Source organism: Furipterus horrens, unplaced genomic scaffold (genome assembly GCF_987537825.1).
Source record: "Furipterus horrens unplaced genomic scaffold, mFurHor1.1.pri manual_scaffold_8, whole genome shotgun sequence".
In the NCBI taxonomy this organism is placed as follows: Eukaryota; Metazoa; Chordata; class Mammalia; order Chiroptera; family Furipteridae; genus Furipterus; species Furipterus horrens.
The window spans coordinates 10,268,737-10,296,686 of record NW_028327178.1 but is presented as its reverse complement, the minus strand read 5'-3'; the positions used below and the strand labels follow the sequence as shown (position 1 = coordinate 10,296,686).

General features: G+C 47.1%; 1 protein-coding gene across 1 annotated transcript in view; it reads right to left on the bottom strand.

Moving 5' to 3' along the window:
- Positions 1 to 284: 284 nt before the first annotated feature.
- Positions 285 to 27,950, bottom strand: part of CCBE1 (collagen and calcium binding EGF domains 1) — a 175,982-nt gene continuing 148,316 nt past the window's right edge. Inside the window, exons 3-12 of the mRNA XM_090285076.1 lie at positions 20,445 to 20,497; positions 16,027 to 16,161; positions 13,682 to 13,834; positions 6,904 to 7,021; position 6,671; positions 6,042 to 6,162; positions 2,959 to 3,098; positions 2,823 to 2,858; positions 2,089 to 2,124; positions 285 to 643 (exon numbers count right to left, since the gene is read on the bottom strand). Of these exons, the coding sequence (XP_090141202.1) occupies positions 410 to 643; positions 2,089 to 2,124; positions 2,823 to 2,858; positions 2,959 to 3,098; positions 6,042 to 6,162; position 6,671; positions 6,904 to 7,021; positions 13,682 to 13,834; positions 16,027 to 16,161; positions 20,445 to 20,497 (1,027 nt within the window). The 3' untranslated portion in view covers positions 285 to 409. The remainder of the gene's footprint in view (positions 644 to 2,088; positions 2,125 to 2,822; positions 2,859 to 2,958; positions 3,099 to 6,041; positions 6,163 to 6,670; positions 6,672 to 6,903; positions 7,022 to 13,681; positions 13,835 to 16,026; positions 16,162 to 20,444; positions 20,498 to 27,950) is intronic.

Below are 27,950 nucleotides of genomic sequence, written 5' to 3'. Positions count from 1 at the left end.
GGACACATAACTAATTCTTTTTATAAGTAACCTCACCTTTCTTCAAGCTTGTCCTTCCCTCCAATTGTCAAAGTTAAGATCCCATGAGAGTACTTAACTCAGAAAGCCAGAAGTTCTTAAACGAAATAAATAAATAGGAGAGAAGCTCCGATGTCGACCACCCCACCTGTTTCAGGAGGAGGCATGCAAATCACTCATTTACTTCCTCAGGTCTGGCATGTCTAGCAGGGAGCCTCTGGAAATAGTATTTGGAAGACAAAAGTAGGGAGACGGCAAGAGAAGAGTAAAGAAAATAGAAATGTATTTTGTTCAGGTTTCCATGGTAGGTTTTGGTTTTTTGGTCCTCAGATGATTTAACTGCAGGCGTGGAAACTCTCCTCTTCTTTTGGCATGGTGATGTTGGCACATGCTAAGGATAAAAGTCTCTGGGGCTGTCCAAGTCCCTTGCCTCAGTTCTTTTCGAAGAGCCGTCTCCAGAGCCAAAGTCCATGGTTTCCGGATAGCTGGAGAATTCCTGAGCCAAAGGGAACTCCTTTGCTGAAGAGGGAGTCTGGGTCCTGAACACCTTCTCCTGCAGCTCGGTGATGTCATTGCGAAGGTCCGCCAGGAGCAGGAGCAGGAAGTCGAAAGAACCAGGAGGCCCCTGTGCACACGAGAAGAGTCAAGGCCAGAACACCCACAGACGCAGCCCCTGGCAAAGCGAGGGCTTCCATGGCTCCGTCACCTGCTATTTCCGCTGCAGGCTGGCAACTACTTAGTCTATAATTCTGTGTCTCAAATGGAGAAAACATGGGACTACCACTATAGCCCAAGGGATTCTTCCCAGTGCCTTCTGATCCCCTCATCCTCTGTATGACACGGTCACCTCTCTTCCCTCCCAATTCTAGGCCACGTCCAATCTGTTAGAATGAAAGAGTGGGAGAAGAACCTTCCCAGGCGACATTCTAAAGACACCTGAAGGTACTATGGAGGCTTAGAGTAGGGGTTAAGGGGTTGGGGTTCTGTTGGGACTGAATTTCAGCTCTGCCACTTACTAGCTAGCTGGTCCTGGGCAAGTTACTTAATTTCTTTGGGTTTTCATCTCCCTGTCCATTAAAAGGGGATAATAGTCTCAAATTCATTGAGTTTCATAGGTTTCCAAGTGCATATTAAGTGTGTTCATACATGCAAAAGGCTGAGACCATAGTAAATGCTCAAAAATGTTATATTTTTAAAGCAAAATTATATGAGTATTTATAAGGATGCTTGACTATAATTGTGACCTAAGTGGAATTGAGGGAAACTATGCTGTGGGGCTAGAAACAACAGCAGCTCCCACCTGCAGTTGCTTAGTGATGCAGAGTGTCTTGACATCACTGGATGCTCACTGAAGCATGGCAGGTCAGATCCCACGTGGAAATGGGTGCCCAGGGATGCTAAGTGACATGGTCATGATCAGAGAGCTGGCAGGTGGAAGAGTTGAGATGCGAACCTAGACCTCCTACCTCTAACACTGAAGCTCTTTGTCTTTCTTCAGAAACGACAGTGACCTCTTCAAAAGCAATGGAGTTGCTTGACTTTTCTGTGCTTTTGGATACTACTGATTGTGATTTTTTAATCTCCCAGACACCACACATGTCTCCAGCTAATTCCTTCTCAACGGTCCCAACCACCCTGCATGTCTCTGTACTTTTTGGAAAGGATGGCCAGCTGATCTGCTAGGGCTGTAGCAGTGGCCACATTCTTAGGCCTTCAGAGTTAGAACCTAGTCCCGTAGTTTCTTTTTTCTAGTCTCTTCAGATGTTTTATGGCCTACCTGGAAACAGACTCATGGCATACTGAGGTTTTAATCTTAGGACATGTCCCATAAAGATTAGCCATGATAAAAGAAAAAGCAATAGAGAACGAATTTTCAAGATAAAATTCTAAGCAGCTGCTGAAGGCCTCTGTGATCTTCCTCCTAAGACCCTGTCCCCCCATTCTGTTCAGGTGAGCTGAGCGACAGCGGGAAGAAGCTGGCTTCTGCTAATAAGACTCACCTGCTGGTTTCTCAGAGTTGTAGCCGTGAGAACATTCTCACAGGGAAGCGAGACAGACAGCGCTACTTACCGGGGACCCCCTGGGGCCAGGCGCTCCTCTCTCCCCCTAAAAGCAGAAAGATCAAGGTTGGTTTTCTGGACCACGTGAACACCACCATCACCACCGTCTCTATTTACGCGCCCATCACAACCATGTCCCTGCCCCAAACAAATCCTTTCCATCAGAAGCAAATGGAAGCTGAAGCCAGACTCATGGGACCACTTATTTGAACAGAACTGCTTGGGTCAAGTGTCTCTCATTCAGATTTCACCCCGAGGTCATATATTTTCAAACCAGATGTGACAAGAGGAATGTTTGTATTTCCAGGCAGTGTGTGGAATAACTTAGGAGTTTTCTCAAGTAACTCACAGTGACTTTACGAGGCAAGTAGCAGGCAGCTCCCAACGTCAAGCCCCCCGCCCCCGCCCCTTACACAGAATGCAACGTCTCCTGTTCTTGACATCAACATGTCACACACAAAACAGCTCTACAGAAGGACACTGGCTAAAGAGAAACACATAGACTACTATGACAACGCAAGGGTTTATCAAAGATTTACAGGAGTCCTCTTCAGAGTGGTTGTGGTGGTCATTTTGTTATTACAGGTGTTTCCCCTTTTAAGGGAATTGCTTTTTAGATTTTTCTAGGGGAAAAAGTATATCTGTGTCTCAACGTTGCCTTGCAAAATGGGGATGGTAAGTAGTACTAGAGCGTTTCAGAACCTGAGAAACCTTGGGCTTTGAAGGACCATGTGTTAGACTGACCTTAGAGCCGTCTTTTCCTGGTGCACCTGGTGGGCCCTACAAGACAAAGCGATCTAGTTTAATGAAAGGAAAAAGCAGGGGACAAGAACATGATTTCCTCAACAACAGTTAAGGTGGTCTCTGGGAAAATACTGACCACGGGGCCCCTCCGGCCTTGCTTAATGTGGGACAGGTCAGGAGATGGTCCCATGGGTCCCATGGAGCCCCGCGGGCCCGGCTGCCCAGGAGGGCCTGGTACACCGGGGAAGCCTGGGCTGCCCTTAGGTCCTGGCGAGCCTGTAACCAAAGAACAGCTCATTAGCGCCTCGTCCTGCGGGGAAGACCTGGGCACAGACTCCCGAGAATCCGCAGGCCAGTGGAGCTGATTCTCTGTGTGCTCTGCCCCTGGCCTTCTGACACTTTCACTGGGATGTCACATTGGCATTCAAAGCTTACTCTGACCTAAATTGACTTCCCCATCTTCCTCTGTTTTCATGGGCCACCCATCACTCGTCACTCAAGCCAGGATCTTGAGAATTTCCCCATAGATTTCCCTGTTTCCACGCCCCTTATCTAATCGGTGACCAGTTCCTATACCTCTTACCTCTTCCACATCTCTTATAACTGTCGGTCCCTCTGTGTCCCCTTGGCCATAGCAGGGTCGTGGTTACCACGCCTGGAGAGCGGTCAAGAGTACAGGGTTCAGCAGCTGAGACCTCAGTCTGAATTCTGAACAAGCTACTTGCCCTCTTTCACCCTTAGCTTCCCACTTGAAAAGCTGGGCTGATAAAAATCTACCTTAAGGAGTGGCTTTGAGTATTAAATGAGATTTTAGATACCTACACACATCACTCCGCAGAGTACCTCACACATAAAAGCACTAAAAAAACCTTAACAGGCTTGTCTAGAATAATTAAGCCAAAGTCCAAGGTAGTTAATATTCCATTCAAATCTGTGTCACATTCTTGCTCTCAACACTGGTTCCAGCACAACCTGAAGAACTTACTGGGAAGGAGAGCAGGTGCCTCCTGTAACTAAATGCTTTGCCTATAACAGCACAAGGACAGGCCAGAGACAATGTCTTAACCATCATTTACATAATCAATGACCTTCAGAGATCACTGTACACCCAATGCCTTTAAAATGTGCACATGGCACCTTATACATAACAGTGTGGGCCAGAGAGCAGCAGCCACCCCCTCACCTCCAAAGTCAAAGGATTCCAACTTAACATAGTTTCCTGGGTTGGTGCCCCTATCAATCACAGGTCTGGGGACTGGACTTTTAGTTAAGGGTAAGAGAAACCTTATTATTCCTCTAGCTGCCCTAACACATTTCAGCGAAGGGCATCACCAACTGACGCTAGAAGTAAGGAGTGAGAAAGAAGCAGGACTGGAGGAGAGAGCCAGGGCAGAGTCCATTGCTAAAGCTCATCCTCAATCATTTTCTGCTCCATCAAGGATCCTGGACAGCTCAAACCATGTTAGAAACCAGATGGCAGACTGGAAAGGAAGCCAGCAAGTCATTTATTAGGAAGAAAGACAGCCAATGAATGGCTACGCTGTCCCTAGTTTGTCCTTGTTGGAGGGATATGGGGACTGGCCTGGAGGTGAGCTTCCCACAGTTTAGCAGAGGAGGTGCACCCTCTTGGAGAAGGGTGGGGAGCACTGTGCTAGGAATCAGTTTGTAGGAAGAGACTCAGGTCTACTTAGAGCAGCGAGAAGCTTCCTTTGTGAGGCAACTGCTGGAGAAACCCCACCATGACCCAGAATCTTTCAGGCCAAGGGGACGAACAAGAGGCTCAGGCAAAGTCCTGGACCAGTTCTTGTTCTCTGTGCAGACTGAGGCCCAGGCCACCCGTGTTTGGTGGAAACCAGGGGGTTAAGAGATAAGTAGAGAAGAAAACCCAAAAATAGCTTGGGAAGAATTTGGAATCTTTGTTCTTGCTAACCTTCCAACCTAAAATCTGCCCGCGTCCTCCCTGTTTGGACAGATCCTCCCAGTCTTCCTTTCATGTCAGCTCAAACCCCAAGGCCCCAGCTGGGGCAGGCTACAGCGATCTCTCCCCTTTTCAAGTTCCACGGCAGGAAGCCCTGTGTGCTTATGCAGGGGCATGAAGTTACTGTTTTATTCTATTTGCTTTCGCTCTGTGTGTCTTGCCTTCCCAACCAGAACGTCAGGGTCATTCACAACACCTAGCTCACTGCTAAGCGATGATAAACAGAGATAAAACCCTCCACATTTTAGAATCGTTTGCTAACATTCATATCATTGCCTTTATGGGTGCAAAAAAAAATCTATTGACCTGTGTATCTATGGAGTGAATCATAAAAATATACAATGCTTCTTACATTTATAAGATATAAAATATGACATTTTGTAACTTCTAAAAAAGTTCTCATTGTATTTATCCTGGTGAAATGATAGGCCACTTGAAACTTTCTTCACAGTAATAAGGGTGACACTCCAAAACAGTATGGTGAATGAGCAAAGCCAGTCAAAAAAGGTACACATTGTAAAGTTCATTGCTGTGAAGTTCTAGAACAGACAGAACTGTAGCGACAGAAAGCCAGTCAGTGGCTGCCTAGAGCCTGGTGGGGAGTCGATTGCAAACAGGCACAAGAGCAGGCTTTTGGGTGACAGAAATGTTCTGTATCTTGACGTGGATACAGGTACAGGGTGGTGGTTAGCGAGCGCTTGATATAGGAGTCATACCTGTGTCTGAAAGTTGTAATTTAAATGGATTACCTTATTGTATATAACCGTATGTCAATAGGGTTGACTTATAAAGAAAAAACGTATATGTAAATAAATATTGACGCAAATGTGTTCACAAATAACGGGAAGGAGGAGACAGGACTGGGGAACAGTGGAAACCAGGCCGGCCCTGAGCCATTAGAACCCACGGGAGTTCATGACCCTGGTCTATTTTTGTATATGTTAATGTTAAATATAGTGTTCATGCTGTTTCTCTGTAACTTAAAATGATCTCAAAGAATCCTAACCAAGCCCAGGACAATGACCATTTTCTCCCAAGTGATTACTGGCTATGGGGGTCTCTCAGGCTTGAGGACGCAGTTCCCCAAGGCCCTCTCTTTGCACAGGTGTGGTGCTCCCTGGACTCCTGCTCCTGCTCCCACCCATGGAAGCTGAACAGCTCCGTCCAGCTCCCAGTAAATGTGAGCTCCAGGAAGGCCTTGGCTGGTGACTATCACCTTTCCATGACCTGTCCACACTCACCAGGGGGGCCCTGGCCCCCAGGCAGGCCGGGAGGTCCTGGCAGGTAGGCGTTAGAGGCCAGCACATTGTTGCCAGTGATGTACTTGCCCAGGTCGGCGGCACTGTTGGGGAGCAGCGCTATCTGCAGAGAGAAGAGGAACCTCAGTCAGGAAGCGTTGCCTCCACTGCTGGGAGATTCTCCGCACTGTGCTGTTTGCAGAGGCTGCGAACACTTTTCATGATAATATCCTTTTATGTGATGGAGCCCGGCCAGCTGAGCCACACCTGTTAGGGCCCCAGGTGACCTATTTTCGCCTGGGAATCTCCCCAACCTGGAATGTCAAAACATCAACAGTTTTCCAGAGGGTCCCCAGGTGCCCTCCGCACTTTTGCGCCTGCACTCCTGGGGAGCTTCAGCAGGAGCGAAGATCCTCGGGTGAGGACAGCCTTGCGGGTCCATGAGCTGGGAGACTCCCGACCACCTGCTGCCTTCCTCCATGCCTCCAGAAGACCTAGTGTTTCTCTGAGAGATGTGAGGTGCTCCGTCCCCTGTGATCACTACTCGGAATCCAGCAGATGGCCATCAGAATGACAACCCTGTGCACCCTGAAAGTCAACTGTGCACAGTGTCAGGTTGGGGTGCACCACACTCTAACAGGGACCTTTAAATATGCCCCTTACCAGGAGGTCTATTTTAATACTCCCCTAGTCCATCCGCTGCCTTCACTGTGCTCCGTCAGCTCTGAGGCTGGTGGGCAAATCGTTCCAGTCTAAGCCTCATTGGCACTGACCTCAGTGAACGCTCAACAAGGCCGCGGATTTATGTTCTTGTTTCTCCCATCAGACCTCTGCCACGCCCTCCTGTTCTGGGATTGTCTCTCACCTGCCGGCACGTACCTTTTGCTTCAGCTGCAGCACCGTCTGCTTCATCTGGTGAAACTCCTTGCACGAAGCGCAGCAGGAGCTGGCTCTCACCGCGTTCTCAGACTTCTCCTCGGGCCCTGGGAGAGGAGACGGGTGCTGGTCGGTGGTCTGGGAGGCCGGAGGACATCCAGCCCCGCAGAGACAGCATCCCGAGAGGCAGCCCAGGGGTAGACCGGCTTACGGGACCGTGTGGGGGGTTTTATGGTTCTCAGGGCACCAACAGCATGCCCTGGGCCAAGGGGGTCAGGGGCAGGGACCCTGCCATGTTTTGGGCTCAGCTGTTCCCATTTAAGCATCCCCAGCCTCTTTCTCTTTCATGTGGGAAAATGTGAACCCTGGCCCTTTAATCAGGACCTTTCCGGGAGGCAGGGTGCGTCAGCGTAACACGACTTACGCTCTCCTCCAAAGGCCGGTGTTGACGTGCCATAAATTGTCCCCCAAGCTCAGGCAGTGGGCCTCAGGGTGCAGAGCTCACAAAGGTGGTTCTCATCATCTCTGATCACCCAGCTGATCAAAGGCAGAGGCCCTGCAGGCCCAGCGGGGTCACAGGTCAAGCTGGGCACTGACCTCCATGGAGATATGAAGTTGGGATGGAAAACATGCCAGGCACTCTGGACACGCCCACCTGGGGCCGTGGGAACAAGCCCGAGAAGGCACTGAGCCACCCAAGGGGAAGCGTCCCAATGCTATAGAGTGCTGGGAGCTCCAAGGATTTTCGTCACGTCATTTTTCGGTAAAGAAAAAATGGGTGTGTTCAAGGGTGACATGGCCCAGAATTCACCCAGCTCTCATCCTGCTGACACTGAGACACGCTACAGACACCTGAGCGCTGGGGGGCGGGAAGCCGGGCGTCACCTTGCTGCTGAATGAGTAGGCGAAGACCACCAAGGGCTGTGCAGAAGGTGGCCGTGGTGTGGGCCCAGAGTGGGGTGACAGGGTGTGGGAGCCTTCTGTCGGGGTGGACAGGACAGTGTGACAGTAGCCTTTAGGGTTGGACCAGGTATGCTCTTTAGGCGACAGATAACACTGCGATCTGGAATGAAGCTTGGGGACAGTAGAATAATGTAACCCCCCAAGTCATTTCTTGTGCCTCTTGGCCCATGTGCTTCTCCTTACTACCCTCTTTTGGGGAGCCCTCTTTGCTGTCTCCATAATGAAATTCTACCAATCAGCAAGACCCAGCTCAAGTAATCCATGGAGCCCACCTCTCTGTCTATGAAGATACTGCTGTCCTCTGAGATCAGGGGGCATTTAACACATGTCCCACTCAGATGGGTGGGGGTTCCAGGTCACCCAGCAGAGGGGATACAGGTGTCAGAGTGGGAGCCACTTTGTTTTTGATCCTCTCAATGTAGTCGTTGAGTGTCTCTGACCATGACTATGAGCATGTTATGTGAGGTACCATTGCCCCAACCTGTTCCGATTTTAAGGGTGCAATGTTATTATTAGCCACATGGGGGCAGAAGCTCTAATTTTTTACTGATGCTGGGCAGTCTATACATACTTCCTAAGCATCAGAAATAGAATTCTTTACATACCATACTAGTAATGGTTAATAAACTTAGAAAAATGAAAGAATGTTCCCAACATATTTCATACGAGCAGTGTCGCACACGAACAAAGCATGTTTGTTTTTAAAAGCGGATGGTGCATATTTGTACCCTGGCAAGAGTTCTCAACCCTGATGGCACATTACAGCAACCTGGGGGGCTTTTAAGAATCCCACCGACTATGTTGTGATCCCCCTCCCTAATCTGGGAATCACAGCAGGCATTGTTTAAAGCTCCTGGGTTGAGAGCCACCGATCTATGGATTAGTGGAGCTTGAAAGTTATATGAAACACCTGGCCGTCCCTGACACTTTGAACTGTGATAAGTGACACTGGGGGTCGTGGTCACTTTATCAGAAAGTCAACAAAAGTGGAAAAATACAGATCTTTAAGCTAATTACTATGGAGCCAACATGTCCTTAGGTTGTCCCCTCCTCGGGGGCTACACAGACGCCCTGGAGGGACTAAACTGGCTCCAGCTACAAATTCTCAAAGAGGGAATCAAAGGGACCCAGCGAGCCTTTCCTGCCTATTAGCCAGCGGAGTCACCGTGCCTGCGTGTGCACAGGGACCTCTCGGGGATCAGAGACAGTTCCGAGGCCGGCCCCAGCTGCTCCCTGCCCGCTATCTAAACAAAGAGCTGCGGCTGTGCTCGATTTTAATTTCCTCCGACTGGAATGTTCCAGGCATTGGACAATGCACAGCTTTAGGGAAAAAGAAACAGGAGGAGGAAAAGGAGATTTTTACTTAATACTTCATAATCATTGCCTCCTCATCCCCCCAAAAGGACTGCGATGAAATATCTGGCTTATTAATTAGACCAAAACACATGAAATCACTTAGCTGCCTGTGATGTTCCAGATATAACACTTGTCTGGCCCCTGACTTTTCTCATTGCGGAGCTGAATAGCTGAATGTGGATTATTCATCTTCTAGATGTAGTGATTTCCTTGTTTCGGTGGCAAAGCTGGGCATGTCCTGGAGTCTTGGTGCCTTGGCACTCACTTAGATGAAGGACTCAAGGTGACTGCACAGGGACTCACAGGGACTCACAGGGCTTATGTTACTTTTACTTATGCTACCTCACACCACATCGCAAAAAGTATTTGCAAGGGAAAAGGGTCTTTGGCGCTCTCCTCGTCCAACCCTCTTGTCTACAGAGGAGGAAACTGAGGCCCGAGATGAGACCTGCCCAATGACACTCAGCTGGTTAATGCTAAAGCAGCTACCAGCTCTCCTAACCTCTAAGCCAGCTGTCCTCAACCTGTGGGCTGCGACCCCTTTGGGGGTCGAATGACCATTTCACAGGGGTCGCCTAAGACCATCGGAAAACACATACATAATTACATATTGTTTTTGTGATTAATCACTATGCTTTATGTTCAATTTGTAACAATGAAAATACATCCTGCATAGCAGATATTTACATTACGATTCAAAACAGTAGCAAAATTACAGTTATGAAGTAGCAACAAAAATAATTTTATGGTTGGGGGTCACCACAACATGAGGAACTGTATTAAAGGGTCGCGACATTAGGAAGGTTGAGAACCAGTGCTCTAAGCCAAGGAACTTCCTGGGACATCACCACTGTCAAAGAAACGCATTCAGGGCACTGATCTTTTGTGGCCGAAGCCATCAAAGCTGGCCCCTCACCTTCTCAGTGGCTTTAACATTCAGGGCATACAATGTGCCTGTCCTTTCTCATAATTTTGTGTATGAATTACTCCCCTCAGTCTGTAACTCCCTGATTTCCTTGGTAACCGGTGTTGGGTGTGATTTTCTTAGTATAACACTAAAACCAAATGCTAAGCCCTCTGTGCATATGTGGTGAAGTCCACAGAGAGCAGTTAGTAAACATGAAATACGGAGCAGCTCTTTTATGATGCTGCTGCTGGTGGCGGGGGGAGTGTGGTACGACAGACAGTGGCTGTTTAAAAAATTATCTGAGGCTGTGACAGAGGAGGTGGGCGGGGGGAGGGGCTGGAGAATTGGCAGCCTCTGCGAATCTGTGCAATGAGCGTGTTACAGGAAAGCTCAGCGGTAGAGCCACCAGACAGTTCTTTCTGATTAAGCAGAAGGACAGCTCCCTTTCAGTCCCTGTAAACAGGAACATCCTGTCTCTCAGAATGGCAGGATGGAGGAGTTGAGTCCTGTTTTGTTCATCAGAGGCTCTGTTGTCTGCAGCAAATGGCTTCCCTCTGGACTTCGTGGCTGCATCTGAAAACATCCTTCCCTGAAGGTCGACCAGATGACCTAGCAAGTTCAGCTGCAGAGCTCAGAGTTTTGGTGCTAATAAATTAGAATGACTCCAACTCTGATTTTTAGGACACCATCATCTGGGAGATGTTCAAAGATATTTCTTAAGCAACCAATTTTCAGAAAGTCGGAGTTAATCAAAATTAACATTTAAAAATAAAAACGGCAATCTCTATGAGACTTTTAATGCACTTGCACCATGAATCCTTAAGAAGATGGTGCAGTAATGTGTTCTCCCCCAAACATCTGAACACAGAAGCTTCTACGGGAAGAAAGATTTAGCAACACTCCCAGGACCCCATAGTTCTGTAAAACGCAGTATGGAGAAATGTGGTAAATAAATGGTTGAGCTAAAATATGCCTTTAAATGAAAGTAACACTAGAGAAGGTACAAAAAAATTGCAGATATATATCCCTTACAATTACAACTGCTCAGGTTTTTACTGAATTCTCAGTGACAGAAGGCAAACTGGTCATCACACTGGTCCTCTCTTCAATAATATTCTTGTTCTCTTGTATGAAAATTTTTTGTGTTTGAGAAATTTTTATAAAGCATAATTCATTTCTCAGGGAGGGAAACAGGAGTGTGGCCTCAGGGTGGACTAAGCATCACAGGCTGCTAATTTCACAGGTGCAGTGAGGCCAACCTGTGTCCTTGCCCGGTGGCTGCCCCCTCCCCGCAGGTCCACACTGCCCAAGCATGAAGCAGGCGGTGAGTGCCACTGAGGCTGCCTTGTCACTCCTCAGGGCCAGTCCTAGGGAAATACAGAGCAGGGAAATGGATGGGACTGAAGAGGGATGTGGTTGCAGAACCTAAGAATTATTGCAAGGCAGGGAGGCCACCCAAGACCAAAGAGTCAGCAAATTCTGCTTATAAAACCCTACCCTAGTCTCTGCTTCTCTGGTCTCTGCTAGGTAAGACCAGGTCTGCAGGCACCAGGTGGGAACTGCCTGTGGACAGTTATTACTTGGAGATCCCGTGCCACCCCGACGAGCAGCAGTAAGAATCTGTCGCTGTTTCTGAGGGTTGAGCGCTAGAGTAGATTGCTCAATACCTCCCTTCATGGCCATGTAAATGGGATTTCACCTGAATCCAAACACGAGGCCCAGAGACAAAGCAGGTGCCGGGCTGAGGAACCCACAACCCACAGGCTTTCTGGCTCAGAGCAGAGCTGGAAATCCAGTTCCAAAATGAAAAATGAGAATGCTGCTCTCTTGTTGCCAGTTCTTTTAAAAAAATCTCCACTCGAGGATATGTTTATTGATTTGAGAGAGAGAGAGAAAAACACTGATGTGAGAGACATCAATCAGTTGCTTCTCGTACACGCCCTGACCAGGGATCAAACCTGCAACCTAAGTATGTGTCCTGACCGGGGATTGAACCCACAACATTTTGGTGTACAGGATGCTGCTGCAATGAACTGAGCCACCTGGCCAGGCCTATTGTTGCTAATTCCTGAGTTGGCCCACACATTAATATGTCTCTCAATGGCTAAAAGGCTGCACCTCATTTTTCAGTGAGATTCTTCCTGTCAACAGAGGATATAATCTAAGAGTTAAGTTACACCTCCTGTCCCTCCCTCACCTCCTCCACCATTTAACAAAAATGAAATGATTTTAATCCTGAATTAAAAGAGAAAGCCACCTCCAAACATATTTTTTTTCTCAACCGACCCCTACTTTAAGCCCCTCGGGGACCTGTGGACCCCGCATACTTCAGACTTTAAATAGTTTTCACAGGGAGGGCCCTCTGAGTCATTCACATTATCCCAAATTGCCCAGTTCTGAGCTGGCTCCATTTCTAATATCTGGTGGCTTCCTCATGACTCAACCCACTTATTCCTCACCATTTGTCTGTGCAGTTTTTCCTGTGTGAGGCAGCTGGTCCCCAGCTGTTTGCTGTCCTAAGCTGATGGCAACTGCCTTCTGCCCCTCTCCGAACCTCAGGCTCCACCCCCACCCCCAAATCACTAACTGGCTCCTGAGAGCCCAGTTCTGGCCTTTCCTCTCTCTGCATTTCTTGGTGCCTGGGATTTGCCCCCTCTCCACCTACAGATGGCCCAAGCCCAGGCAGCCCCTACTGGCAGCATCCCTGATACTTCCCCCTCCCAAGGGCGACAGAGAAAACCTGAGCCCTGCGCTCTGGAAGATGACAACTCCTTGGCCTCATAAGCCCTGGGTACAGGAGCACACAGGCTCCCCCTTCCCCTACCCTCTCCCCTTCTCTTCCAAACTTAAATAAGGAAATAACCTAATATGTGAGCTGATCACATTCCTGAGCGATTGATCAGGCAGCTCAGTTCAATCTGGATGACAGAACGTAAATCAGCTTCTCAAACACTGTGAAGAAGGGCCAGCTTTAAAAAATGTCCCATTTCATTGTGACTGTATTTGCTGAACACAATTAAAATGAACTACTAGAATAATAAAACATAAAATATCAGCAGAAATCTTTGGATTTAGACAAAATTTATCTGTCAAAGTGGAAGAAACATTTCTAAACTTTCTCTATTTCTGTTTTTATTCATCATGAACCAAATACCAAACAATTCATCGGCAGGCCCAGGACCACAAAGTAGACTTTGAGAAGAGCTGATGTAGACTGTTACCTTACATGGAAATGTTGCATATTATATTCTGCCGACTTTCTTTGAGGGAACACAGTGTTTCTGGCCTCTTCTTTGCTCATCCTAGTTTGATCTAAGCACCTGCTGGGTCCCACCTACCATTCATATAAATCCCACTTCCTAGTGCCTATCTATCCATCCATCCATCCATCCACCTATCCACCCATCCACTCACCCACTCATCCATCCATCCATCCACCCACCTTCCCATCCATCTATCCATTCATTCATCCATCCATCCATCCATCCATCCATCCACCCACCCACCCCATCAGGGGGATAATTTTACTTGCTCTACCCACCAGTGTCATTGGGGTATTTGTCTCCCTTGATGCACGTCCTCCCGTCTTCCTCCTGGATGTAGCCTTCCCGGCATTCACAGCGGTAGCTGCCCAAGGTGTTGATGCAGATGTGTGCACATAGTGTCTTGTTGCTGGTGGCACACTCGTCGATATCTGGGTTTGAACCAAACGCAGACAACACTCAGCTTTCAAGGATTCAGTTTCAACACCACAGGTGACATGAGGCTTGGCCCTTCTGTTAATGTCTGCAAAGCACACTTTGCCACACCTCTACCAGAGAAGCCTAAAAAAAGGCAAGAAGCTAGAAACAGGAGTGGCAGGAGCACTTCAGGCAGCGTCACCATGATTACAAACAGATCAGAAATGGGGTTCCTGGTTGTGGCTCCACCACTACCAAGCCAGGTGGTTGGTGCAGGCATTGCTAGCCTTCAAAGTTCTCAGCTGTAGGGCTCCTTAGAAGAGAAAATGAGATACCCTATTGCTGACACACTTTGAAAAGTGAACATTATAGGAATGGTTTTCTGTAAGGACCCCAGAGTGCTGAGTGTTTTATGTTCCAAATAGCATATGGTGACCCAAGGTCGCTTAGGAAAGGTTCCTTCCCAGCTGAGACATGATGGTACCTGGGAAAAGCCCCTTCAGCTAAAAAAGAAAATAGTCATAAGGATCTAATGGAGAGTTTTCCCTACAAAATCTCGGCCTCATCAATGACCCTAACAGGCTCCTCGTGAGCTGTGAAAATGAGCCGTGAGACCATCAAACAAGAAACCAGTAAGGGTCCACGTGAACTGGGCACATTACAGACTTGCTCCCCTGATGAGTGGGGTAAAAACAAAACTGTTTCCCGCCAGGAAGAAGAGAGGGAGCCCAAATCCGTTCCTGTTCATTGGCTGAAGACACCAGGGGGCAGTGAGTGGGAACCATGACACGCAGCCCCAGACTGTGCACATGTGGCAGCTGAGAGAGCCCAGCCCTCCCTTCTGGGTGCTGACAACTACTCCCCGGACAAGGTGGCCTGGAACTGCCTGCGGCAGGCCCTGCATGTGCCCAGGGAAGCGTGGTCATCTGGAGGTTCCCCCTGACACACATACTATGTCACCTGTAGACAAAGATGTCACAGATGGATTTTCCCCTGCAATTCCTCAGGCTAATTACCTCTCTCTACGTGTTCCTGCCCTACACCTGAGTATGCAGCTGCCTCCCTGTCCATCGAAAGATGGACAAGGTTGACAGGAGAGAGAGAAATGGATGGAAATCTTAGCAGAAAGCCGGTTTTGCTGACCCCCAAATGAAAAGAACATGGTATCATGCCACAGAGCCCTTGTGCCTGGGACCTCAGGGGCACAGAGTGAAGTACCATGCTCTCTGTAGGAGAGGCCACGGGTCCCGAATCCATTCACATGGTGGTCTCAGTCCCATTCCTTCCAGCATGGGGCACCTTCCCCTGGGGAGAAGCCAGGAGACGTAACATCTGGAACTTCTCTTAGATGGTGCTTTCCAGAGTTCCTGCTCATCACAGCTCCTTTATTACCCCCTTGGGCTCGTATGCCAGTCTTCTCAGCTCATCCTCAAGCTGATTCTCAACCTTGACTGTGCCCGGGAGTCCCTAGAGGCATTTGTATGCATGCAGATTTCCAAGCCCACCGCCAGAGTCTGGCAGGGAGGCCAGGAATCTTTTTTTTTTTCTTTTTTTTTTTTTTTTTTTTTTTTTTAAGAGAGAACCCCAGATGTTTCTGAGACAAGTTAACCACAATTGACCACACTTAGAAACACGTGGCCCCAGGGGACAATAAACCTGTCTCAGAAACTCAGAGAGCGCTGGGCAGGGGGAGGGAACAGGCCGTGGTGATGGATGATGCTGATTTTGCTCAGCTGCCAGCTGGGGGGCTTCAGCTCCCTCTGACTCACTCCCAACCTGTCTGCCACATGGACCATCTTCTGTCCCAGCCTCTCCTTCCAGTCCTCGTTGGAGAGAGCGCTCACTCTCATTTTGGTTTTCACATTTCTTCCCACTTACGTTCTGTTTTATGGTAAGTTTACATTTGATAATGATCCCTTCTCCGGCGTGTATACCTTACTGCGCACAAGGACCTGCCTGGAACCAACGCCCTGAAGAATTCCCTGCCAATGTTTTTTTTCAATAATCAAGGTGAAGGGCAGCGATCTCCTAGGATGACGCCAGATCACTGCATGTGACAAGAATCAGGAAGGAAGGGCAGGAATCAAAGACCGAAGTGGCTCCTGGGAGCCGATCCCACCGATGCAGAGCGTCCAACACTTCACAGACTCCTCTGAACGAGGCCCAATGTCAGGAGCTGGGAATAAAGAGCATTTTGGCCACGCACCCAGGCAGTAGGGCTTCTCCCGCTTCCGGTGTCTGTCGCGGTCGTACCGGTATCCCGGGTAGCAAGTGCACAGCACGCGGCCGAAGTTATCTGTGCACTGCTGCTCACAGGGGGCCTCGGCGCACACGTCGTAATCTGAAAAGGGAAAGTGGGAGGTCGCATCAACCACAGTCATTCCCAAGGCGCAGCTGGGTCACCTGGCGGTGCTCTAGAATGGACTTTCTGGGCAGCACTCGGCTCTGGGGGACTGGGGAGTGTGACCAGCTATGTTTGCAGGGGCGTGAACCCTTCAGGCCACAGGGTGCCTCTAAGAAGCGTGGTGCCCAGTGTCGTAGGACTGAGAAGCAAACATCACTTGTGATTCCCCTCACCCCCACCCCGGGGTCGCCTCCTCCTCCTCCTTTGGTCTTTGTCGCTCATCGCAAGAGCAAATGTGCCTGGATGGACAGGTTCTGCTCTGCAGCATTACCTGGGCCTGTATTTTTTTCCCCTTTTGTTTCTTTTCTTTTTTTTAACCAACTGCTGTAGAGAAAGGAAGTTCCTTCAGCCAGCCCTGGTGATCGGTGTCATCGTTACAACGTGGGGAGCAGGGTTGGGAGTCAGGCCAGCTCCAAGGAGGGTGATTGGGAAGCTTTGAAACGGAGACGCGCGCGCATGGGTGTGTGTGTGTGTGTGTGTGTGTGTGTGTGTGTGTTATAGGTGTGCATGCCAGGGGCTTGATTCTGCATGCTGAGAAGGGCCTGGATAAGGTCGAAAGGGTAGAGATCTCTTGCAGCCCTAAGCCTGTGCACTTTGGGGTGGGCGGGCTAATACTTGCGAAGCCTTAGGGCTTCTCCTCCTCCTCATCCTTGCAAACTGATATGTAAGGAGCCCCTGAAGGGACTTGGCTCTGAGTCAGGCCGTCACGCTGAATATTTACTTGCCGACTAGACCCAGCATCTCATCAATCACGGCTCTATCTTCCCCAGGTGCTGACAGATGTGCTCTCCTTGGATGTGGCATGAGCTTGGCTTCGCTCACCACACGGTGGGCCGGCAGCCCTGCTGTGGGCGGGGTCAGTGTGACAAGGCTCTGCCCTTCCCATGAGGACCTGGATAAATACTTCTCCCTGTGATGGAGATTCCAGGTCTGCTTTGATGTGTGCGTCCCCAGTCAGACGTGCCTTCCTAACTAAGCCTCACCTCTAGGCATCGACGTTCTGTGCTCCACTCGTCCCCGGCTCGCGCGCTCCCATGTGGTTACTAAATGCCTACTCTGCGCCAGGCCCTATTCTAGGAGGATCCACATTAAGGTGAAGAGTTGGGAGCCAACCCTCCCAACTCTGCCACTGTCTCTGTGATCTTCGGTTCTTTAAGCCTCAGTTTCCTTGCCTATAAAATAAGGTAACAATAATACTGACTTCACGGTGCTTTTAGGAGATTCCGTAAGAGGATGCCTGACACACGGTGAAAGCGTTACCTGCTCTTCTGCTTTTTAAATTTCTGGTTCTTACACTTGTTTGGGTCTCTTTCAGGGACTGTGTTCCCTGGAGAAACAGCACTACTTTCTTCACAGTTCACGCTCAGTTAGTCATTGTTGAACTAGAACCAATCAGATCGCCCTGCTACCTGGCTGATTAAGATAACACAGTAGGCAGTAGGGAGGGTGGGATATATCTGTTTGGCTGGATAATATTCTTGGCTTTGTAGGCTGTTGTTGCACCTACTCAACTCTGTGGTTATAGGGCAAACACAGCCATAGACAATGCTCAAATGAATGGGTGTGACTATGTTTCAATAAAACTTTATTTACAAAGACGGGCAGTGGGCCCGAGCTGGCCCACAAGGTTGTTGACTCTTGACTTAGAGCAAGAAGTATGAGGCAACAAGACTTTAATTTACAGCTTCTACTCTTTATTGAGCATATTATTATTATTTTAAAAAAGAAATTGTAGTCTCTTTTCACTACTACCTCTAATGGTTAATTTTATGTGTCAACTTGGCTAGGCCACACTACCCAGGTACTTGGTTAAACATTATTCTAGATGTTTCTGTGGTGATATTTTTAAAGATAAGATTGACACTTAAATCAGTAGACTTAGAATAAAGCAGATTACTCTCCACAATTATGGTGGGCCTCATCCAGTCAGTTAAAGGTCTTACAAGAAAAAAGATGGAGCCTCTGCTACAGAGGAAATTCTGTGTGCGGCAGTCTTTGGATTCAAACTCTAGCCCTCCCCCGGGTCTCCAGGCTGCCAGCCTACTCTGCAGGTTTTGGAGTCTCCAGACAATACAGTCTTATCAGTCAATTCCTTAAAAATTAATCTCTTTTTTCAAGACTCTTAACTAATACACCATCTTTTCTGAGATTCTACATTAAGACTTTGCATTTGGGGGCAATAGAAACCTTTATGACTAAATATACCTTTAGTAAAAAAACAATACTGATTCATTCCCATGGATTAAAACAAATTAACTTTTGAAAGTGTTCAGGCAAAAGCAGTAGAGCGAAGAGTTAGTTATGGCAGAGCGGCTTTCAGCTCCTGAGACTACTTTTCCCGGAAATACTCAGCTCTAGGTTACGTTAATCATGGGCGCTGTAGTCCCACTTTAGGGTGAGGGAGACTAGGATTTGGCCTAGACATTTGAAACCACGATACCTACCATTTAAAGGAACCCTAAGTATGTGGTATCCATGTGTGTTTTTAATTAGTTTGGGCAAGGTCTTTAGCTGGGATCTTAAGTTGATTGACCTAAACTTAATTCTCTTTCAGTAACTGCCACATTGAAATATAAAAGACACAGCTGGGGACTGAGAAAAGTGGGCTTGTCACAGAATGCAGTTATTTTGACTTGCGGTTTTTCCCACCAAGCTCCAACCGATGGAGTTGGCTGGCAGGGAGAAATTCGGTCTTGCAGAGGCGCAAGGCCATAGACACCGTCATGAATGATGAGATTTCCTGTGCAACCTTCCTAATGTAGCTTTCTCAGAGGTCACAGCTATGGATACAGGAACCTGGCCATCCATCCACTGAAGGGAGCAACCAATAGGAGGAATTCATTTATTTCTAACTGACGAAAAAAAAAAAAAAAAAAGGCTCTCCATGGGATAGCACCCCATGAATTAGCTTGGCTGGGCTCAAGTCCTCTATAGAGACCCTGCTTCATGAGCAACAGTGAAGAACACCATTTCATATCATCCGCCCACCTGTCCCCAGCCCCGGGCAAATTAATGTCATGCTCTTCAAGTGGTTCTTAGTGTTTCCTGTGTCAGCAGCGGAAACCCCTGCAGCCTTCCTCCTGCTTGTCTAGGTCTAGGGCAGCCTTCCTTGACAACCTACTCAAGTGGCCCCTCCTTCTAGAGACCACCTCTGACCACCCTGGTCCTTTGTGCCATGTGTCCCCTCTGCACACGTGCTGCTCTGAAGGTCTCCACTGCACATATTTCAATTATTATGAATAAGAACAGCAACAGTAACAGGAACCACCACTTACCAAGGCTTAATAAGAGGCAGCCTCTGTCCCAAGTACTTCATATGTGGTGTTATTCTTAAAACAACCACGTGAGTCAAGTACTAATACTTCCCTGCTAAAACTAAGGTTTAGAAACTGCCCAAGGTCATAGCTAGTAGGATGTATGTATTATGGATTGAATGTTTGCAACTTCCTGAAATCCATATGTCGAAGTCCTAACCTCAATGTGATGGTTGTGTGTGTGTGTGGGGGGAGGGGGTGGGGGGTCTTTGGGAGGGGATTCGGTCACGAGAGTGGAGACCTCATGAATGGGATTAATGACCTTATAAAAGAGACCCCAGAGAGCTCCCTTGCCCATGTGAGGACACAGCAGAAAGATGGTTGTGTGTGAACCAGGAAGCTCTCAGCAGATACTGAGTCTTTCAGCACCTGGATCTTGGACTTCTCAGCCTTTAGAAGTCTGAGAAATAACCGTTTGTTATTTAAGCCTGCTGGCCTATGGTATTTTTCTTATAGGCAAATGGACTAAGGCAATATGGAACCATGATGAATATCCGGATCTCTCCGATTCTGTACTATCCAGATCCTGTCTACTGGAATTATGGGTGGGTGCCTTGAGGGCTGGGTCTCTGTCACTTCAAGGCTGGGCTGCACATACGGCTCGCTGATGGCCATGTGAAAGGGCTTCAGGTTTAACACATGACAAGCAGGTATATGGGTGGGGCTGGGGGTTGTATTCTAACTGTGTGCGATATCCTGATTAGAGAATTATTCACTGTATGTAGACATGTTGTGCAATGACTTAAGAGCATGCTACATGTAATCAAATTGAAATTAGAAGAATTTACATACACAGATAATCAAACACAAGTAACACACATACATTCCAGGTACACTTGAATTTTATAGACATGTGATGATTCGTCATGAATAGTGTGAGAAGATATAATCTTCTATATTACATACCTTCTGGGATGCATTGTCCAAGAACAAATTTATACCCTTTGCAGCACTTTTTCCTAAGAGACAAACAAACAAAAAGACATTTTATTTATTTATGTTTTTAACAGTAAACAGGGCACTAATTTTTATTTATTTATTTTTAATTTTTAAAATTATTTGTTTATTTATTTTATTAGAGAGAGGGGAAAGGAGAAAGAGAGGGAGAGAAACGTCACTGTGTGATTGCCTCTCACTCGCGCCCCCAGCTGGGGACCTGATGTGCAACCTAGTCATGTGCCCTGACTGGGAATTGAACCAGCGACACTTGGCTCGCAGGCTGACGCTCAATCCACTGAGCCACAGCAGCCAGGGCCCCCAAAAGCATTTTAAATGGAATATGTTAGAACACAAATATAATTCTTTTTGTTTATTGGTTTTGAACGACATAAGTTGTGTCCAGGAAAAGCCGAGGCACAAAGTCAGGGTGAGTTATTTTAAAGGAAATCTGAGATTAAAATAAAAAATATTGTCCATATCACATGACCACATCTTCTAATAGCAGAATGTCCTTCTCACCACATAATACATGCAATTAATCCTTTGAATCCTATGAAGTGAATTAACGCAGAGATTTCAATGTACTTATATTAGATAATTACAAGTCTGCAGGATATAAGTATGCAAAGAATCTTTGAGGCACCAAGGATACGTGACTAGCTAATTATAATAACAATGAGCTAAGTATAATAATCACTGGATAATTATAACACAATGATTGCTAATTATAATATAAGGCTGGGACCGGACCCCAAGCACTCTGACTCCCACTGGAGTGCTTTTTCACGCCTGAGACACATAACGTACTAAAAGGGAGCTGAATCACCTGTGGCTAGGAAACAGCCATCAGGCAACTCCTAACACAAATATGCATCTCACATCTGTGCCTGAGGCAGAGCAATGGTGCCAGGAGCTCCAAATGCCAGTCTCCACTGGAAAGCTCCCGGCTCTGGATGACGTCGTGGGCTCCTAACAGACCAGCCCCTCTGCAGATAACAACCATCAGCTCCGGACAAAGCGGCCAAACCGCTACCTGAGAGTTCTGGAGAGGAAGTCAGAGCAGGCAGATTTAGGAGGAGAGCTGAAAGTTCAAACAGGGACCGACACAGGGTAATGATTATCATTATTATTAGAAATTTCCCCTGGCTGGTTTGGCTCAGTGGATTGAGCGTCGCCCTGCGAGCTAAGTGTCGCTGGTTCGATCTTCCAGTCAGGGCACATCAGAGAAGGAAAACTCTGACTCCAAAAAACCTCCGCTGCCTTGCGGCACACCTCTTCAGGGGAAAGGCTAAGGGAGTAAACCCCGACAGAAAATCCGGAGCCGGAGTCCCTAAGGCGGTTTGACGTTGTAGTCAACACCGGCAACTCCTGCGGCGCACCTGAAGCCAAGCTGTATTGACTCCGTCTTTCCCTTGGACCCTTCAGCTGCGAAGAGAGGGGGGGTCTGCTGCATGGGCAACAGCAGACCCTCCATATCACCCTGCCCAGGCTCTGTAGCTTCAGCTTCACTGGAGAGGACACTCCAGCGTCATCGCAAGATGTCGATTCAACACGGGAGGAGACAGATACCGTGTCACTCCCGAGTCGGACTGCACAGCCATTCTCGGCGGTGCAGATAGACTCTTAAGAAGCTACACCATCGCCTCTCGAGACGGACGGCTGCCAATGATGATGATTATTAGAAATAATCAAAGGTGGGACCTAAAGCAAGTACCCACTTTTGTCAGATGATGAGAACCTTCAACCAGGTTAGACAAGGCCTCCTGTTGAATAATTTGACATACTTAGATGTCTTTTTTCCATCACATTGTAGTAAAAAAAAAAAAAAATTAACAGTATTATTTTCTACTTCTGCAATATTCATATAATCTGACTATGTTATAGGTCAAATCAGTTCTTGCGGACTGGTCTGCTAGGTGGGTCACCACCTGCCAGGTGAGAGAGGAACTTCAGCAATCTTTTCCTAAAACTTTAAAAATGTATGACAATTTTATTCAGCTCATCACTTATAAGTTTTACATCTAATGGATGAAAAATGCACACAACGTGTAAACATCCCATGTGGCAGGAGCAGTTTCCGAGGCTCAGTCGGGGGCAGTAGGCTGGCCCCCTTTCCCTCTGCAACACACCTCAGCTGCAGCCCAGCTGCGACAGATAATCTTCTTCAAAAGCATAACACAGGGGCTTCCGTGACAAAACGCGGTGGTGTTTCGGATGCTCTGGACACGGACTTGAGTGGAATAGCTAAGGGTCCCCCTGCCCTGCAAGGACACACTTGCCTACCTGTTCTTGTCCACTCAATATGGACTATTCTGAGTGTTTCTTCAGCATGTTTTATGCGAAAAAGGGGTGTGTGTGTGTGTGTGTGTGTGTGTGTATTTAACGCGTATATCTTATGTAAATTTATTCACATATAAATAAAATGTACTGAGATGCATGGTGTGTGCCCATGTCCAGAGATTCCCCATTAGGCATAATTTCCCACCATCCCTAGCTGAATTATAATTTTACACGGCAAAAGAAGCCCACGGGGAATATATACATTTATGATAATTACTATTTCTAACAGACGTAGAGGATCGACCTTGGTATTCCATGAAAATTAAACTCTGCCTCATTTTCTGTGGTTTGGGAAGGTCCAAGTTTCTAACAACCTAAAAAGAAGACTGGCTTAATAGAGCATTCAGTACAATTTTACGGTTATTACTCACTGTATTATACGAGGCTGTCTGACTAAAACTATATGAGGAAGAGCAAGGCACTTGGTCTGAAACTCAAGCGATTCACGAGAAGGTTGGACAGAGGGGAAAAGCATATGTTTTTGATCCTCACGTCTCAAGGATAGCACCATGTTGAAACACATGGTTCTGTTTGGCTGTTTCTACTTTAACGGCGCATCTAAGGTTTAACCTCAGAGATGTTCGGTGATGTTTTAAAGTTCACGCAAATGGATGCAATCCTCACACTCTCTTTCCTGTCTATGACATTAACCTTGGGCATTCTGACCCCTTGTCAGCATTTCAAGGGCTTGGGATTGTCCATGCAGTGGACTCAAAGGTAACTTGTCCTTTGCCTTTTTATGAAATTAAATGAGGTATGTTTTGATATATTTTTGAAAGGCGGAGCTCTGTCAGGAGCAGATCTGAGCTTCAGGATGGGCACATTTCGTTTAAATACTTGCTCAGTTAAACATTCACTTCCTCTTGGCTGCTTTTTCTTGATTGTGTAACTAATACCATGTCTCTGCTGGAGAGAAGAGGTTTGAGACTCCTCTGCAGCCTCCTGTCCCCCCCAGAATTCCCAGGGATACTGCACTATTTTGCATGTTAAATATCCATCCATCATCCATCATCATTTTAAATCAACAACCAAATGTTCCAAAGTATAAAAAAACCAAACACTGGCTACACACATTATACTGGTTCAAAGATTATTTAGAACATAATTTACGTATTGTGAAGCCGAAACAGCCCAAGTGGAATGTCCTCCTGGTTACACACACACTTGTGAGCTCTTAACTGCAAACAAGGCTGTGCGCGTTTTATCTTTAAGCAAAACAAACTAAGACCTCGGGAGGATTCAGGGGAGGCCGCCCTTCTTAATACGCTTCACGTGTCTCAGCTCAGTTTTCCAAATGCAAATGCTTTTCTCATTTCTTGGCAAGAGGAAGCAGTGATTAGATGGTTGTTACAGAGAAAGGCGACATCTGGTAATCAGGAAAGTCTGTGGAGGTCTCCCCTGGGTGCCTCTTGAGTAGTAACACACACACAAAACCATAAATTAAGAAAAACCAGTGCAGCCCAAAACAGCCCCCATCAACGAATGTGTGTAAGAGCGTTTGGAAGGAAAAACTATCAAGACAATGAAGATAACAGAGATACAGTTATCTGACTGTCTGCTGTTACTTATCAGATTCTAAAAAAAACAAAACAAAAAAAAACTGCCTACAGAACCGAGGACAAAAAGGGACCTTGAAAGGTCAAGTGAGTCAGTAAGCAAGAAATATTTCAACACTTGCTCCAAGGCGACAGTAAATTTTCCTAAAATTTACTCGGGATTTCTTTTCCATAACTGCCTAGACATGCACCAGATATATCAGTTTTGTTTTTTTTTTAAGCAAATTGAGAGAACAAATTTCTTTTTAGAATTCTTGGTGCCAAGCTACATGTAGTAAGCTTTAGAGTCCAGCAAATTTGGAGAATAGTTCTGGCTCTGTCATTTGAAGAGCTCAGGATGTGGCCTTAGGCTCATTTCTTTTTCTTTAAAAAATTTTTTATTTATTTATTTTTAGAAAGAGGGGAAGGAAGAGAGAAAGAGGGGAAGAGAAAATCGATGTGTGAGAGAAACATCAATTGACTGCTTCCTGACCGTCCTGACCGTTCCCCGAGTGGGGACTGAACCTGCAACCCAGGCGTGTGCCCTGACTGGGAATCGAACCGGCAACCTTTTGCTTTGCAGGATACTGGCCAACCAACTGAGCCACACTGAGCTTATTTTTGAAATTGGCTGAGGTTTAGATTCCTCATGGATAAAACATGAATAATATTTGCTTTACGGAACTTATCACACTGATTACAGATAATAAAGGAGCCTAGAACAGGGCTCGGTTCAGGGTCAGAACAGCGTTCTAGCCGCAGCTTTGTGAACACAGCAAGAACACAACAAAGCCACTCTTCCCAGACGCTTTCACCTGAAGACTCATCCCTGTCTTTCGCTTCTTATTCCAGTGGCAGATGCCATCTCTTTATGCAGAGGGGAGGGAGGGAAACCTACAATTTCAAGATGATGGAAAAGTAATATGTTTGTCTTCTTCTTCCACAGGTTAACCCCAAATAATGAGACCACGAAGTAAAAATGCAAGCTCCTATCCCACGGCATCAGGAGACCTCTGTAATTTGGAACATGGCCAGAGGATGGAAGGATGGGAAGGGATTTTGCAGAGTGGAGTCCCGCCAAACCTCAGTGCCTCCAGAGGAGACCATCACAGAACAAGGAGAGAAGCTGGAGACAGCGGATGCTGAAGGAAGTGCAGGCCAGAAGAGAGCAAAATGAGCTGAAAGTCTGGTGCAGACTTGGACTTCTAGCCCTCCCCTACCCCAAGTGGTTAACCTGACACCCTTTGCTCACTCCTGGAAGAGGGAGTTTTTTTCTCTTAATTTTTAAAAACTGTACCTAAGAAGCTCAATATGGGGACACTAAGCCAGAGAACTGAGAGGAACCCAGGCACACAGAATTCCAAATGATTTGAAAGAACCCCTTCAATTTAATATTTCATTCTAAAACAATGAAGCCCTCCTGGTGATGGCTGTGAAAGGCAAACTGACGGTGGCTTCCTCACACTGTCAGCGAGTCAGTCCCAAATGAAGACAAAGGAGACCGAAAATCTGCAGAACCCCATTTGCCTAACTTACGTTCCCCACTACAGCCGCTGTGGTGTGCCTGAGAAGGGGCCTGTAGGAAGCTTGTGCCAGGAACAACACAGAAAATGAACCCCTCGGGACTATGATTAAGGGCCCGAGGCTCTAATGTGGCCCTGAGTTTCTTTGTAAAGCTCCTTAGAGTGAGGAAGCTTTGCTCTCTTCCTCTTACCCTTCTCCCTTTCCAAAACTTTGTGTGAATTACTCAAATTCCTTTTACGTTAGATGCCCTGAGAACAGAACCCAATAAAATGACTCACCTCCCATTAGGCATGCTCGGTTCCAGCCTTTAAACCAGAATATGTACCCACCCCACCCCAATCCCCAGCAAATGGAACAATATCATGTTTATTACAGCAATCAGTAAACTAAAAATCAAGACAAACCCAAACAAACCTACTAATTTATTCACTTATGTATAAGCTTGTTAGTGACAAGCCCATGACATTATTAAGAGGGTCATAAGGAGGATATTAGGTATAACTTGCTTTTCTAAGTATGTTTTATTGATTACGTTATAGTAGTTCCATTTGTTTTCCCCTTTGCTCCCCTCTGCCCAGTACCTACCTTCCCCCCAGCAATCCCACCCCCCTTAGTTCATGTCCGTGGGGTCGTGCATATAAGTTCTTTGGCTTCACCCTTTTCTATATTATTCTTAACTTCTCCATCTATTTTGTACCAACCAATTATGCTTCTTAGTCCCTGCACCATTTCCCCATTGCTCCCCCTCCCCACTCCCAGCTGATAACCCTCCAAATGATCCCCATACCTATGATTCTGTTCCTGTTCTGGTTTGCTTACCTGGATTTTGTTGTTATCTTTTAGATTCAGTTGTTGATAGTTGTGAGTTTGTTGTCAGTTTAGTGTTCGTAGTTTTGATCTTCTTCTTCTTAAGTAAGTCCCTTTGACATTTCATATAATAATGGCTTGCTGATGATGAAATCCTTTAGCTTCACCTTGTCTGGGAAGCACTTCATCTGCTCTTCTATTCCAAATGATAGTTTTCCTGGACAGAGTTATCTTGGTTGTAGGTTGCTTTTCATCACATTGAATACTTCTTGCCAGTCCCTTCCTGCCTGCAAAGTGTCCTCCGAGAAATCAACTGATAGTCCTATAGGCACCCCCCTGTAGGCAACTCTCCGCCTCTCTCATGCTGCCCCCAGGACTCTCTCTTTATCTTTCACCTTTGGCATCTCAGTCATGATGCGTCCTGGTGTGGTCCCCTCTGGGTCCAGCTCGCCTGGGATCCTCCGTGCTTCCTGGACCTGTCTGTCCATCTCCTTCATAAAATTTGGGAAGTTTTCCTCATTTTTTTCAATTCTTGCTTCCTCATTCTGCACTGGTTGACTGTTTTTTTCTTTCTTATGCTCTAAATCATTGATGTGAACCCCAGTTTCCTTCCCTTCGCCATTGGTTTTGTGTGGATTTTCCTTCATTTCACTCAGCATAACGTTCACTTCTTCTCTTATGCATATGCCATACTCAAGCATATCTGTCAAGCCTGTGAGCATCTTTATCACCAGTGTTTTAAATGTTGCGTCTGTTAGGTTGACTATCTCCTCATCGCTTAGTTCTCCCATTGGAACCTTGATCTGTCCCCCCTTTTGGCCCATACTTCTGTGTCTCCTCATTCTGACATGCTCCTGTGTTCCTTTGCCTTCACTTCCCAGGTAGAGCTGTTGCTCCTATTATGTTGTAAGGGGCGGAGCCTTAGGTATTCGTCAGTACAGGGTGACCTGTTTCACCGCGTGTGGCGCTGTATGTGGGGGAGGGTCCGAGAGGGAACAATGCCGCTTGCCCAGCACTCGCCCCTTTTCCAGGCACCTCTCCCACTTTTGCACCGGACGGGCACCCCTTTAGCTGCTGCCCTGGCCATCATTCCCAGAGTGGGTCTGTAGACATTCTAGGACCATGAGGGCCCTTTAAACAAGTGGACTCTGCTGAGACTGGCAGTTTCTGCCTCCACCCCAACCCCCAATGGTCTGCACAGTCAGAAGCGATGAAGCTTGATTTTCCCCGGTGCTGGGACTGTGAGCTGCGCGGTCTGGTGAGGAGC